Source organism: Hemicordylus capensis, chromosome 5 (genome assembly GCF_027244095.1).
Source record: "Hemicordylus capensis ecotype Gifberg chromosome 5, rHemCap1.1.pri, whole genome shotgun sequence".
NCBI lineage: Eukaryota > Metazoa > Chordata > Lepidosauria > Squamata > Cordylidae > Hemicordylus > Hemicordylus capensis.
The window spans coordinates 248,137,749-248,153,196 of NC_069661.1; the positions used below are offsets into that span (position 1 = coordinate 248,137,749).

Sequence of the window (15,448 nt, forward strand, 5' to 3'; positions counted from 1 at the left end):
GAGCATTTGTCCAGCTCTGGAGCCAAGAGATAAGGAAGAAGGTCATTAACTGAGCTGCAGAGAGGTGGCTAGAATGAATTTTTTCCTTACAGTGACTACCAAAACCAACTTGAGACAGAGGTCTTATCAATGCGACAGGAACTAGAGCAGAAATTCGGATTCACATAACAAAAATAAAACCAGCATGAATGTTCTATGTATATGGCTGCCATGAATCACAACATTTGGCAGATGATGAACTGAAACGATGCAATATGAGTCATGCTCCTTATAGAATACAGAGAAGATCATTAGCTATAAATCATCAGAAACAGACTTCTTGCTTCAAGATTAAAAGTTAATGGGCAGACTATCTTTGGCTTGGTTCTTGCATCTAGTGATCACCCTGGAGCACATTAGCCAATTCTGGACTCACAACCTACTTGAGATTGTATGGAACTGCTACTTGTATGAACTGGCACTAGTTTGTGGGTAATATTTCCACTGCTACTACAACTCTCATGATGGACAATGACTGCTGCCATGATAGGAATTGAGGTGGCTGTGGATACATGCACCACGCAGGGGCAACAGTTTGGAAAAACAGCACCTCCATTCAATGGTTGTGAGTATTTTGAGTTGACTATAATTCCAGTGAACAGTAGCTTGTCACCGCATCGGAATCCTGAAGATACATTGATTGCTCATGTACCACTTAGATGAAAACACAAGTAGAGCTGCTAGCCCATTGGAATATTTCAGGGATAGTAAAGCAATATTTTTATTAAGACATGATTTTGTATTGGTCCTAATAAAGGTATTGTTTTCACTATTCATATACTGCCCATGTCAACTTAAGTGGCGCAGTGAAGAAATGCTTGACTAAGAAGCAGAAGGTTGCCGGTTTGAATCCCCACTAGTGTTTCCCGCCTATATCGGGCAGCAGCGATATAGGAAGATGCTGAAAGGCATCATCTCATACTGCATGGGAGAAGGCAATGGTAAACCCCACCTATATTCTACCAAAGAAAACCACAGGGCTCTGTGAGCGCCAGGAGTCGAAATCTACTTGACGGCACACCTTACTTTATACTACCTATATATCTTCCTCCACAAGCAGGGGGAAAGATTAACACACTGGCTGGCACTACGAGGCTGATCCGCAATGTTGATGCCATTCTTATGGTGTCTTTCTCTGCGGTGAATGGAAGCATCGCAACAAAAACCAAAGACCCCTCACTCAGTCATACCTGGACTCGTGAGTGCGCCAAGGGCACCAGTTGTTGTGGACAGAGGGTTTGCATTGGTGGTGGTAGCTGAGGTCTGGGCGGCGGCGGCTGCAGCTGCAAGAGTTGCCAAATTCTGTAGCTGTAAAGCATTCATTCCTGCAGAGAGAACATAAAGTAATGGTGGCAGTGAGACTGATTATGAGAGTCACATTCTTAAATGCACATTATTGGGAGCCTCCATCCTCTCCTTTCCTCCCGTTTGATTTGCAGGCAGGACATAATAGTGGTAGAGAAAAAATGGTCCATATCACCTGAGCTCCATCTGTGACACATCACGTGAAGCTGCTCCTCACTTGGTCCCCACAAGGGGCTACCTTATACCAAGCTGTTGGTCTGTCTTGCCCAATATTCTTGATGCTGACAGGCAGCAGCTCTCTGAGGTTGCAGGCGGCAGTCTCCCCATGTCCCCAGTCCTGCTAGCTGAGATTCCTTGAACCAGAAATGCCAAGGATTCAGCTTGAGAACTCATGCATGCAGAGCGTCTGTGCTGCCACTGTGCTATGGCCTGTCTCCCCAGCTAAACTCCCTCTTCCTGTTAAAATGCAGCAGCCAGCTCCGAATGACTCAGAACTGCTCGTCAAAGAGTATGTCAAATAACAGAGCCGTGTGATGGAGTCATATCAAAAGTCTAGTAAGCTTCATCATTATGCAAGTCCAACTCTTTTTTTAAAAAAAATATTTGCACTTCTATTTTTTCCACTCCTCTAAAAACAGAGTGCTAAATCAGAGCCAACTCTGCCAATACATAGTACAGCCACGATTCAGGGTGACACTTTGCAAGGAGCTACACTTGTTGAGTTCGCACACTGGAAAATAAAACTATCAGAAACTCCTGGTCACATTCTTGAAGCTGACTTGGGGGAGCCAAAGACCTTCAGTGATATTTTTTGGGCAGGGTATTAAGCTAATTATGAGGAACCTAACAGGAATGTGCAGAAAAGGGAAAGACTAAAGATCACAGTGCAGTATAAATAACAAAGTAAAGAACTTTAAATATGGCTGTGGGTTTCTTCATAGGAGCTGAAGGAAAACTCCAGAATAATAAACTGAAATTAGCTCTAGAGGCTTCCAGGTGCAATGCTAAGCACCAGATTGTGAAAGAGAACTTGGCGCCAAACAGCGTGACCATTCTCAGTGGGACTTGGCTTCAGTCCTGCATGAAAATCTAAGAGATACTTTAGGGGCTTAAGATAGTTGAAATCCTTCAGAAATCTGTCGTGTGTGTGTGTGTGTGTGTGTGTGTGGTGGTGGGACCAGACAATGGAAGAAGATTCAGTTGAATGCTGGAATGACCAAAGATGACATGCCTCTGAAGGGCCCTGCCTGTTAGGAGTACCGCTGCTACCTGGGCAAAGAGGCACCTTTTTAAAGTGGTGATTCTCTTTATTTAGCAAGGGGAAAGCAACTGGCCGTTTCCACCATCAGCACAGCATCCCTCCAGTGGCTGTTGCTGGTGTCTCTTTTATGTTTCTTTTTTAGATTGTGAGCCCTTTGTGGTGACAGGGAGCCATCTTATTTATTTATGTATTATTTCTCTATGGAAATAGAGAAACTTTTGTTGAAAAGCGGTATATAAATATTTGTAGTAGTAATAGTAGTAGTAGTAGTAATAGTAGTAGCAAATAAAGGTCCCCAAAACAACTGGAGAGGACAGAGGGTTGGTGTGCTTTGGTAGGATGACTATATATACACATCACCTACAAAGACAATCTTTGGAAACTAGAAATTTACGCTTTAATTACTTGGTAATTGCATCATAATACATGGTTCACAGAACCACAATTTTAAGGCTATGCAGTTGCAGGTGGCTATCCAATTCTCACTTCCTTGCTCAGTCAGCAACAAGCTGAACTGTGATCAGCCACATCCCACTTTACCCTTATTCATTAATATGGAATCTAGAGTGAACAAATAGAGTACATGTTAATCTAATTGCCAGGTATCACAGGGCTCAAGCCATAAGCCCCTGCGATACCTGTTCTCTGTTCCAGTGGGGTTGCTTGTCAGAGGAGGGGATTTTAAGCCATTTCAAGCTAAACACAAAGACCCAGAATCCTCCTACATAAGAACTGCCTTGCTGGATCAGGCCCAAAGCCCATTTGGTCCAGCATCCTGTTTCACACAGTGGCCCACCAGATGCTGCTAGAAGCCTACAGGCAGGAGTTGAGGGCATGTCCCTTCAACTGGTACTTAGAGGCATCCTGCCTTTGAGGCTGGAGGTAGCATATAGCCCTCTGACTAGTAGCCGTTGATAGACCTCTCCTCCAAGAAGTTATACAAACCCTTCTTAAAGCCATCCAGGTTGTTCGCTGTCAGCACATCTCATGGCAGAGAATTCCACAAGTTGATTATGTGTTGTGTGAAAAAGTACCTACATTTGTTGGTCCTAAATTTTCTGGCAATCCATTTCATGGGATGACCCCTGGTTCTAGTGTTATGTGAGAGGGAGAAAAACTTCTCTCTATCCACTTTCTCCATATCATACATAATTTTATAGACCTCTATCATGTCTCCCCACAGTCATCTTTTTTCTAAATTAAATAGCCCCAGGTATTGTAGCCTTGCCTCATAAGGAAGGTGCTCTTGGCCCCTGATCATCTGTTCTAAAGCTCCCACATCTGCTGCAGTCCAGTGGGGGACATCATTGGACAAGGGAGTACAAATGTCCCTTGGATACCTGGGATACCCACTCCTCCTTCAGGGCATCCCACACCCTCCTCTCACATCCAGCTGGTGAATAAAGTACTGACCCCAGTTATGAATGTGATGTGACCCACTCTGAGTAGTGAATGCTTCGTTTGCCAGCTGGGTGTTCTTCCTTTCCCTAGCTTCCAGTGAAGGAAGCACCCAGCCGGCGAACAATGTGCTCACGGCTGGGAAAGGTAGACTCAGCTTGTTAGTCCCTTCCAGCTGGACAATGGGCCACACATTCCCTGCTCTCTGTGTTGACATGTATCTGACACCGATACAAGGGGCATGGCTGGAGCGTGTGAGCAGCAGTGGCGCAGCCATGAAGACAGCTGGCAGTGGCTTGTCCGGGCTGCAGCAGAGCTTGCTATGTGGCTGTTGCAGTCCCTCAGTCGTGGCAATGTGTCCCTGAGGGAAGCCTGGTTCACCTCCTGTGCTGCCACTCTTTCTACCGGCTACAAGCCACCTGACCAAGTACCACCTGTGGTACTTGTCTGGCCTTGATCCTGAGCACCTGGCATAAATTTACTAGGAGGAGGAGACCAGGATCCGTTGCTTGCATTACAAGACCCATATGCCGAAAGGCTCTTTAATGCCCCCATCTGCCCAACGTCATATGAGAATCTCAGCCTTTGAAAGGGGGGTAATTTTCGGCACTCCTGACCGTGTAGAAAAATGTGGCCATAGTAAACGACTGAAATCCAGAGCCAATTAATGAAAACAAAATCAGAAGCACCATCTTATAATTTGTAAGAAAATCTAACGATTCCCCAGATCCTTGAAACGGACTGCACTGTACTTTTGTGGGCTTCACATGCTGTCTGTCTCCATTTGTGAAGCCCATATTTCTCACATCTCACAGGTCCACCCCACCCCCGCTACATCCCAGAGCAGAAGTGGACAGAAAATGATTTGATCATCCTTCTTTGAAACCACTGAACATTTCACAAACGCAATACTCTCTGAAGAAATGCAAATCACTTAAACTCTAAAGCACAGCCTGATAGACAGAGCGCCGTATATATATATTAAAAAAAAAAAAAAAAGAATCAGAAAATTTTCCTCCACTGGGAATGAGCTGCTGGATACGAAATAATCTTTATGATGAAGGACAATGTTGCAAATAAAAGTAGAATTTGATTCTGCTTTCAGTAATCTGTGTATACCAGTAAGTGACCAAACTTGGCTAATATTCAGGACAGCAAGAATCCCAACTTTGATTTTGCGGCTTGGCAGATTAAAAATACAATTAAATTATGTTCATAACAGATGCACAATATGCCTGCTTGTAATGTAAGATATATTTTTTTAAACCCACATATTTATAAGGAGAGGGGCCATGAAAATTTAATTTAATGTTCACCTTAGGTAATTTTGTGTCTTATTGTTCAGAGCAATTACCATAAATCTACATATCAATAAGCAAGAACAGATGTCAGTTGTTACAGCCGCTTGCCAATCAGGCCTGTTAAGAACTGGCAGATGGATGGTTGCAGAATCCTCTCATAAGGCCTATTAGCAAATTCACAGGCAACCCATGTAGTACCACCACATGGACACACATGCAGGTCTATTAAAACACATGCACATCACAGAGCGGAGATTCCTACTTCACAACTTGGTGGGTGCAACGCCTGCAGTGCAAACCATCCCATGAGGCTGTTTGCCTTGTCTCAAGTCACCAGTCTCTATCCCCCAAGGATGGTGGCAATATGAGATTGCTCAGTCACTAGCAAGGACAACACGCAATGCAACAGCCTCTTTCTCATGTCTTTTTTCTGCTTTCTGTGAAAAAGTGAAAGAAAATGAATTTTGCTATTTTTTTAAGATGAAGGGAAGGAAATAATTGATATCGCTTTACTTGGTGTCCCCCCCCGCCCACCCCGCAAATGGACCAATTTCCTCCTCTTGAGGATAATAGAAAAACCTGAATGTATTTTGATGGGCATGGTCTGGGGCAGGGCAACCTTTAAGACCCCTTAAACAAGACAGCCTGTCCTGTTCTAATGAGCTTTTAATGGCATCCAAATATAGCTTTTAAAAACCCGAACATTTTATGTTATTTGCTTTCTCCCATGAAATTGGAACCATGTTCTTGCCAGTTGCTTCCCCGCCCCCGCTCTTATTTGCTGTTCCTAGTTATTTCTATTGATTATTATATTCTGTTTATTTTATGGCTGTTGTTAGTCATCTTGAGGTTTTGGTGAGAAGGCAGGATGTGCATTCTGAATATAAACAAAGAAACGAACAGGCACACACACATACATACAATCTAGAAATCATTCCCAGTAACACTGGCCATTGTATTTGAGAGTGTTCAAAGCCTTTGTTTTGCCTCAGTAATCCTTCTTTACAATAACCTTGTAAGGTAGGTCAGTATTATTTTTCCTATATAGCAGCAGAAGGGCTAAGGATGAAGGATAGGGGCTTCAATGTAAACAGCTGTGCAGGGCCCAAGTCCAGACTGGGACCACAGCATGGACTAAGGAAACTGTAATGGAACATGGTCCTTTATTAGGTGGAATTGGTGGGTGTTTGCTCCAAATGGTAAAAATGAAGGTAAAGGTGAACTTGAAAAAAAGCCATTTTGTGCAGCAAAATGTGTGATTCATGCTGAGAACAGCACTTGTTGATTCTTTTGCACATTCACTTCTTCCCTCCCAGTCACAACAATTAGATCATTGGCACTTGACGTTTTGTCTTGAATTAAGAGGAGGGAAAGTGAGCGTGAAACCTTTTAACTAAGGCCTGAAACCGTGTATTGGGGCAAAAGGGAAAGATCTAAGAGTGGACACTAACATAGCTTGGAGACAAGTGGGATGGAAATATCAATTGTGCAAGATGTTTCTTTAGGAAGACCCTGAGAGGTGGCGGCGGGGCGGGGCAGGGACTACTTTGTATTTTTGAGCTTGTTTTCACATTTCTTACCATCTTTTCGTTTGTGTCTTTTTGTTCTTGCTCTTGCTGCTGCTGTGCAACTGAAACCCTCTGATGAAGTTATGTGCCTTGACCTCATGTCAATGTTTGAGCTTTGAATTTTGGTATTATTTTCACCAACTGGCAATAAAGTGATATTAGAGGAGTAATGAATCCCACTTTTTTTTTAAACTTGTCTGAACAATCCTTGGATTAGCATTGTCTAATATAGGGATGTGCAGAGAATCAAATTCCCCCCCCGATTTGTGCCTGAATTGAATCACAACTGATATGTTTTGTGTCCAAATCTGAATCACCCTGTGTCCCCCTGAATCATCCCAGATTCGATTTGGATTTGATTCAGATCCGGATCGATTCAGACCACTTATAAAGATCCTAGGGGCACCAAATTTGGGTGGTGGGTAGATCCCCATAGGTGCCACCTACCACCCAAAGTTCAAGGCACTTGATTGATTTTTAAATTTTTTTTCTTTTAAGTTTTTACTGATTTTGTGTATTTCCGCCATAGGAAATAATGTGAAATCGGCCTATCCTAACCCTAACATGGATCCCCAGCTTAATTTTTTTTTTAAAGCTAAGCTCTACCCTTATAGAAGTGGAGTTATGGAGCAAAATGTTCGTGCGGTCACTATTTTTCAAGTGTTTGGATACTTTAATGTATAATAACTTTTCCTCATAATGAATCCCTGTGAGGATTCATTGCACACCTTCATTTCTTCTGTTCATTTTGACTGTCATTGGACAGTGCCATCAACTGCCATGTGCCAACTGAAATAAGAACATCTCCTTCTCTGTTTGCTTTTAGGAGGACCTTGAAGATGTACTTGTTTTCCCAGGCCTTCAGCTGAGATTCGATTTTTAAATTTTAATGTGTTTAAAACATGTTTTTATCTAATTTTTATCTTATGGATTTTAAATCATAAGTCAAAATGAAAGTGTGTAATGAATCCTCATAGGGATTCATTGAGGAAAAATTATTATACACTAAAGAATCCAAACACTTGAAAAATAGTGACCACACATTTTGCTCCATAACTCCACTTCTACAAGGGCTAGAGCTTAGCTTCTTTTTTCCCCTTTAAATGAGAGTTGAGAATCTGGGGGAATTAATAGGAGGAATCCAAATCTCAAATCGATCTGAATTGAATCTGATGCGGTTCGATTTGGACCTGAATCTAGCCAATGGACCACAGGGGTGATTTGTTCTGTCTCCAAATCACCCAAACCAGCTAGATTCGGGTACAAACTGATTTGTACCCGAATCAATTAACACATCCCTAATCTAATACCACAGGCGTTCATTTTTCTGGGAGAGTAAAAGCCTAAGTCAAGATAAAGTATACGTTCTCAGCAGGCACATATATCTCCTCATCCAAAGCATCATATCCATGATAAGTTAGAAACCATGAAGGGACTCCTCTTTTCTTTTCTTGGTTTTGCAGTAGAAAGCATGGCTAATATAGCTGACACACAGCTTTTCCATGACAGAAACTTTATCCTTTAGCACACACTGGGGTTCTAATCCAGACAACAACAACCCCTCCCCCACCCCCAGATAGACTGATTCCCCTTGGAAGGAAGTTCCTGTTGATGCCAATGGGAACTTCCTTCCTGGAAGAAATAGTAGGTGTGCAGGTTGTGATCTGGATCAGGACCATCATGGGGGAAAGGGTTAAAACCCCCACTTGTCCCTATCACAATCCTAATCTAGATCAGGCACCTACCACTAATTGTTTTTTGGGGGAAATATTGGGAAGGAGGCTGGATATGTAGTCAATCCTATCTTAGTGCAGCAGGACGCATCTGGCACTTCTTTGTCCTTTAAACCTCAGAATATATGTCACCAATGGATGTTCAATAAAGCAGCTGGGCTAAAAATATAATTGAGGACAGGACTCTCAATAGTCATTATGCTGAAATTATCCAGGGAGTATTTTTTCTTCCCAAGAGCCTGGATTGCCTAAAGCTGGGAAGGAAGAGTGATGATTCAGCCTCTCTTGACTAGCTGATGTTCGAGTTGGTGAAATAACAGAATAATAGAATTTTAGAACTGGAAGGGACCTCAGAGGTGTTCTAGTCAAGCCTCTTGCTCAATGCACAAATCTGCTACAGCATCCCTGAGGGACGGCTGTTCGCCCTCTATTTGAAAACTTCCACCTAGCACGAGACAGACTGCCCCACTGTTGAACAGCACTTACAGTCAGGAGTGTGTGTGTGGTGAGACTTACATATGAATGTATGAAACACAGCTGTAGTAAGATCTCTCTTAACCTGGGGCCATTACATTAAAATATCTCAGATGGCTTCTGAAAAACTCCAGAGCTCTGTCTCTGGAGGGTCTCTTGACAGTTATCCTGAATGCTTCTTTGACATACCCTCTACACATTTAGACTTTCTGCTGAGAGCACTGATCTTTGGCTGGTGGTCTGGACCCACAAGTGGACTGCACCTTGAGGTAAAGTGGATCAAACCAAAGGAACAACCTTTTCTTTTTTGCTTCTCTCTCTGAAGTGGTTTTAAAAGAGAAGGCTAAAGAGGGAGGAGGGGAAAAGAGAGAGAAATAGAAGAGAAGGCCAATCAGCAGGTCCTCCCCCACTCCCCACATACCATCTTTAATATAGCTGATGAATGTGCATCGCATCCTGTTGTGGACGTTGTCAAGAGATGGAATTGTCTGTTGTTGGGAGACTGTGTTCTGGTTTTCAGGGGAGCTGCTAGGCAGGACTTTGATAAGGGCACATTTGGCACTTTTGATGGAGTTCAGTTTTGACAATTTTAATGATGTTATGCTGATTCCGAATATTTTGAGTTTTTCCTAACATATTGATAATGACATATTGAGATAACATATTGATGGACAGGACAGCCTCAGGGTGTCCATTTTATCATGAGAGATGCATAGGAATACATTCTTTGGAATGTTAAAAAAAATCATACAATAAAAGTGGGCTCCATATTGTAAATTGGCGTTCAAAGTGGCTCTCAGGATCCTCTCAAGAGGCTGCTAGTGGTTAACTGATAGAGATTGCAGCAGCATGTGGGGCCAGGCAGTTCTATCAATGGACCATAACTTCAACAACACAATTGCAGACTGTATTCATGTCATACAGAGAAATCTCTCGACATGCTTGCTTTCTTTGGTTTCTCCTTTCCTTCGTTCACTCTGTAGCTAACCAAAGTGGAATATTACCAGCAGCCCTTAAAGCTCAAAGCCAGTTCCAAAAAATACCAACTGTGAAAATGTTGTTTATCATATTAAGATATATTTTTGATGAGGGAAGGGAAAAAAAAAAAAAACCTTGCTAGATTACAACTGTAACATAATAGAAGCTGCAAGTGCTTGCCAACGGATCTGAGCCAGAGAAAATAACTCAGAGATATTGTCATCTGTGGGCCAATTTATATTGTCAGACAGTGGGTTCTGCATTAGTCTCTGGTGCCAGTGCAATAATGGCATATTGTAAGGATGAAGCACGCTGAGCCTATGGGGAGTAGCTCATCTCTTTTTCATAGGCATACTTCAAGATCCATTCAAAAGCCAAGTGTTAATAAAAAGAAGAAGGAGACGGAAACACAAAGACGACGTATGGATAGCTTAAGCCCTTTCGGTGTTGCAAGGCTGGAGGAAAGCACCACTAATTTGCTGATTTAGTCAGAGCATAATTAAAAATAAATGAACATGTCAATTTGATGGTGATGGCGGCAGAGGAGGGGGCTGTGCTTTTGTGAGAAACGAAATTTTCAGGCAAGGAGAGCGGGGAGAAAGCTTTTTACACTTTTGCACAACAGGGCATAATGTACATCTGTGCTGAGATGTGCTGCCTTCTCTCGCATCATGTTAAGTTAGGAAACCAGCATGGGAGGTCACCCAGCAGGGACAACCTTTTGTTAATCACTGTACATCAGTTCCGACTAGCATGCAGCTCATTACTGAGGAACAGTCCAACTAACTGCCTTTCAAATATGTTTTAGACTTATCCTTTGTCTTTCTTGCTCTTTTGCTATTTCCTTTGGGCTTTTTCTCCCCACCCTTGGACCAAACTATTACATCCTTTCAAGTGAAACCCTCGGCCCTCTGCTTTGTAGTGTTACAGGCTAGGTTCTGCTGACGTTTAAAAGGCACGAAGTTAATTTTCAGTGATTAGAAAAGGAAGCCAACAAACCTTTATCAAAAAAACACAGGTCCCATAATCTTAGGTTCTGTGAAGACTGTCACAACATTTTTATAGCGGCTCCTTTGATTCAAAATCATCCAGGGCTATCATTAATTGGGTTGCAGGGGAGACCCCCAAAGGGCTCGCTGGAGATTAAAAATGGAACCTTGCTGTTGGTGAGCCACTATGCACAAAGAAACAAGAACAGCTTTTGGGCTCCAAAAAAGCTGCCTCACCCTCAAGGGGCACCTTGTTGGGCCCAGTGCAGGAGGAGGAGGAAGAGGTGGGGAGAGGTGAACAGGTAGCTGTGCTGGGTGCCAGTTTATGGCTCATTCTGCTGTCCAGATGCACCACATAAGAAAAGCCCTGCTGGATTGGGCCCAAGGCCCATCTGCTCAAGCATCCTGTTTCACACAGTGGCCCACCAGATGCCGCTGGAAGCCACAGGCAGGAGTTGAGAGCATGCCCTCTCTCTTGCTGTTACTCCCCTGCAACTGGCACTATTCAGAGGCATCCTGCCTCTGAGGCTGGAGGTGGCCCTCTGACTAGTAGCCATTGATAGACCTCTCCTCCATGAAATTATCCAAGCTCCTCTTAAAGCCATCCAGGTTGTTGGCTGTCACCACATCTTGTGGCAGAGAATTCCACAAGCTTATTATGGGTTGTGTGGTGGCTTGGCCTAGAGCGACCTAAGGGCTGGACCAGAAGGGGAAGTCTTTCTTCTGGTCAGCTCCTGAGCTATACATTGGGAATCCGACCGAGTCATTAGCATTCCTCCCCACCCTCCCACAATGAAGAAGGGATAGAAGGAGGCAGACCGGTGGAAAGATTGCTGCTTCATGTGAACAACTGGCATGTGACTTCCACCAAAGAAAGCTTAGGACCATTCTATACTTTCCAGTGTTTGTCGTATGCTCAGGATGTGTTAAGTGAACACCAAAACATATAAACTGTGAATCCAACAAAGATGTATCACACAGGTCTCTCTGTGGAGTGCATGTTCTGTGTCAACCCCTGGCTTGCCTACATGTTCTCAACCTCAGACATCACTTTCTAAAACAAATGTTTTCAGAATTCAAGCCTCCTTTGCAAACTCCAAACTCCAGCTAAGACTGTAAAGCAAAGCATTCCCAACAGGAAGCAGCACTGAACTAAGTGGAACTTTTTGAGTAAACATATTTAAAATCCGGTTTTAAGAAGCTTTTCCCTTTAATCCCAACATAGGAGCTGTTTATGATCACTCAGTCTTGCAGAAAAGGCACTCTGGACATGCTCAGATGCGCTGCTCATTGTTGCTTCACAGCTTCTGGGGGCTGCAGCCAGAAATTTAAGCTATGGCTGCATGCTTAAATTAAATGGCTGATGAAGGGCTTGAGAGGACAGAACACAGCTGACCAAAAGAATAGACACATTAACAACAAAGCCACGACTCACCAGCCATTTGTTGAATGCCGCTGAAGGCACCCAAGTTACTGGAGGAGGTTGCCTGCTGCAGAAGCTGAAAATTAATAACAAGAACAACAACATTAATGAGGTTAATAACGCAACAAGTTAAGATTAAAGCAAAATTATCTGAATCAAATTAAATTTGGGATACTTATAGTTTCCTTTACATTTATACAGTCTCTTGCTTCTGCCTGGTGTTGGAATGAAGGTCCCCAGAGTCGATGCTGTAAATCCATATTAATGTCTAATCTCTATTAAGAAACACACAGACACTGGGGAAACTCAATAACATTGCTGCTTTAAAACAATTAATCAATTTACTCTTTTTAACAGCCAGGTGTTAAATCTATTTCAGCCCGACGTAGCGTGACTAATCATTGCCCTCTGCAGTCTAGTAGTTACCATAACTCATCTCTGTCAATCACAGCCCATTTCCCACCTCCTCACTTAAAACAGACTAGGCTTATTTCTTTGGCATCCTTTGCTGGCAAATATTCACATGAGCACACAATTTTATATTATTTCACAGGCCAGAAAGCAATGCTGAATCAAAGAGCAGGAAGGCCCTGTGTTGAAGAATATTTGGGGACCTCTCTAGCCTATGGGTCCCACTCTCCCCATATAGCTCCATTCATCCAGGCACCCCAAAGCAACCACACAGTGGACTATGTTTATGCATGTCCATCACTTGATGATTACGGCCTCAAGTGGTGACTTCCAATGTGTGATGGGGTCATCGCCACTTATGCACTGCATTTCGGCAGAGACAGGTCACACATTCAGTGGCCAGTACTTAAAGGCTGGCCCACACATGCATGTTCACTACTTGCAATATCAAGTGATGACGTGCATGTATGAATTGGCCATCACAAGCGGAACACCCTGGGCAGAAATTTTGCATCACCTTATATCACATCAAATGCAAGACTTTTCAATGGAGGCAGGTCACATTTTCAGTTGCAGACATCAAGTGCAGAAAAATCCAGTGATATACATGCTTGTGTGAACCAGGCCTCGGTCACAGATGCACATATAGAGCCAGAAACCTCTGCCTTACTATTCCCATTGCACGCACATAGCACTCTGTGTGGTTGTGTTCTACTCATTGTGCTGATCAGTCTACCAGTACTGTAAGAATCCCTCGCTAGTCGTGTTTTACATACTGCCTTTAGGTTATATGAAGAGGCACACAGAGTAAGATGAGGCAACATCTTTCATAGGACCAACATTTTATTGGACATAGCTGTACAGGCTTTCAAGAGACACAGAACTCTCCATCAAGAAGCTGCCTCCTGAACCAATGAAAAGTTGAACCTCTACAAAGATATTGCCAAACCATTTTACAACATTTTTAGTTTAGCTACAATTGCCCCTGTTGAAATAATAAAGGAACATCTGCTACAATCTGAAGTGCAGGGAGGAGTATAAAGGAATCTCGCTCTAGGCTGCCTCCATTCCTAGACAATTGCCATTTGAGAGGTATGAATACATACAGGGCTTTGTGTAGTCTATGTTCTTTTAACATAAAATTTCTAGTTCTTACTGGTGGAAATAATGCCTAGTTAACTCTCCCTAGCCAGAGGGCTAGGGAGAGAGGCTATTTCCAGTGGCTGGGGGTGGTAGGCTCCAGTGCCCTCCCTATCTCTTTGTCCCTCCTTAGGATGAATGATGCAAAGTGAAAACGAATATGCAAACTCATATTTATAGCGGGCAGCAAACTCTGCTCTTCTTGGCACACAATGTAGATTAGTTTACCTTATAGTGTAGAAATGTTATTTTCTTTGTAAAGGACAGAGTTAAAAATTGGTCCTAGCTCTATAGCTCAGTAGTTGATCTAGTCCTGTATTGTTCTACAGTGTATATCATGGCCAGTGCTGACCTTTGCAACACTGGATTTTCTTTAAATGAACATCCACGTGGATATTCCCAGAAAAATGCAGTGTACAAAGAATCTCGTTAACAATTCACATATAATTTTTTCATGTAAAGGACACATGTTAAATGAATGCATATGCCATCATTCCTTTGTGCTGGTGTGGCATTCAGTGCCAGCTCATTGTCGTTCACTGCTGGAGGTGAATGCAATGCCCCCTCATATGCTCTGCCCCCTTGCTGGCCTCTGGAGCTGGCCTGGAAGCTGTCCTAGGAATACTGCCGCTTTTGCTGCCTTATCCTCTGCCTTATCTTCATCCCCCGCCTTTCTTCCCCCTCACTGGCCTCAGTTAGTTGTGAGGGACATAAAGTCCCGTCAATTGCAAAGGGACTTCTTTATACTACCCTACCTTTTAAGCCTCGCAAAGCCGCTTACAAGGTCACAATTCCACAATAAAAATGCAGTTTAAAACATACTTAATAGTTAATAAAACTTAGATTTAATCAGGACTATCTTTCTTTGGATACAACCCTCTGTGTGTGTGTGTGTGTGTGTGTGTGTGTGTGTGTGTGTGTGTGTGTGTATATATATATATATATATATATATATATATATATATATATATATAATAAATCAATCTGTCTGACCTGACCATCAAATGAAGATTGCCGGCTACTTCCATGGAATTATCTATGGCTATGACAAAATACTTCTGTGCATGAAGTCTTTGTAACATGCACATTGTATATGTAGTGATCACTTGCTTTCAGTCAAACATACCTGTATAATGCAGGTACATGTGCAAAGAAGCCAGATTGCCCAGGTTCCTGCTGCAGGTACATGTGTTAAGCACACACACAAACACACACGAGTTTGTAGCCCTCAGAGGCCAGAAGGCAAATTAAGAACCGCCCCATGCATCAATCACTTAATATCCTTGCATTACAGAAAGTGAGCAAGTTAATTTTCCCCATTGATTTTTCAAACAAATTGTTCCTTTTCCTCACAAAACCCAAAGAAATGTTGGTTTTATAACTGACTGGAAAAAATAATGTTTGTAGTGCAAAGTGGACCTTGTCTGG

General features: G+C 42.8%; 1 protein-coding gene across 29 annotated transcripts in view; it reads right to left on the bottom strand.

Moving 5' to 3' along the window:
• The window catches only part of CELF2 (CUGBP Elav-like family member 2), a 914,911-nt gene that overhangs the window by 55,328 nt on the left and 844,135 nt on the right, over positions 1-15,448 (bottom strand). For 18 of the 29 annotated variants that reach the window (XM_053253977.1, XM_053253957.1, XM_053253956.1 and 15 more), the window contains 3 exons: positions 12,661-12,744; positions 12,482-12,545; positions 1,230-1,364 (listed from right to left, as the gene is read on the bottom strand). In XM_053253977.1, coding sequence (XP_053109952.1) covers positions 1,230-1,364; positions 12,482-12,545; positions 12,661-12,744 — 283 coding nt within the window. The remainder of the gene's footprint in view (positions 1-1,229; positions 1,365-12,481; positions 12,546-12,660; positions 12,745-15,448) is intronic. The other 11 variants (XM_053253967.1, XM_053253964.1, XM_053253973.1 and 8 more) reach the window with 1 other exon arrangement.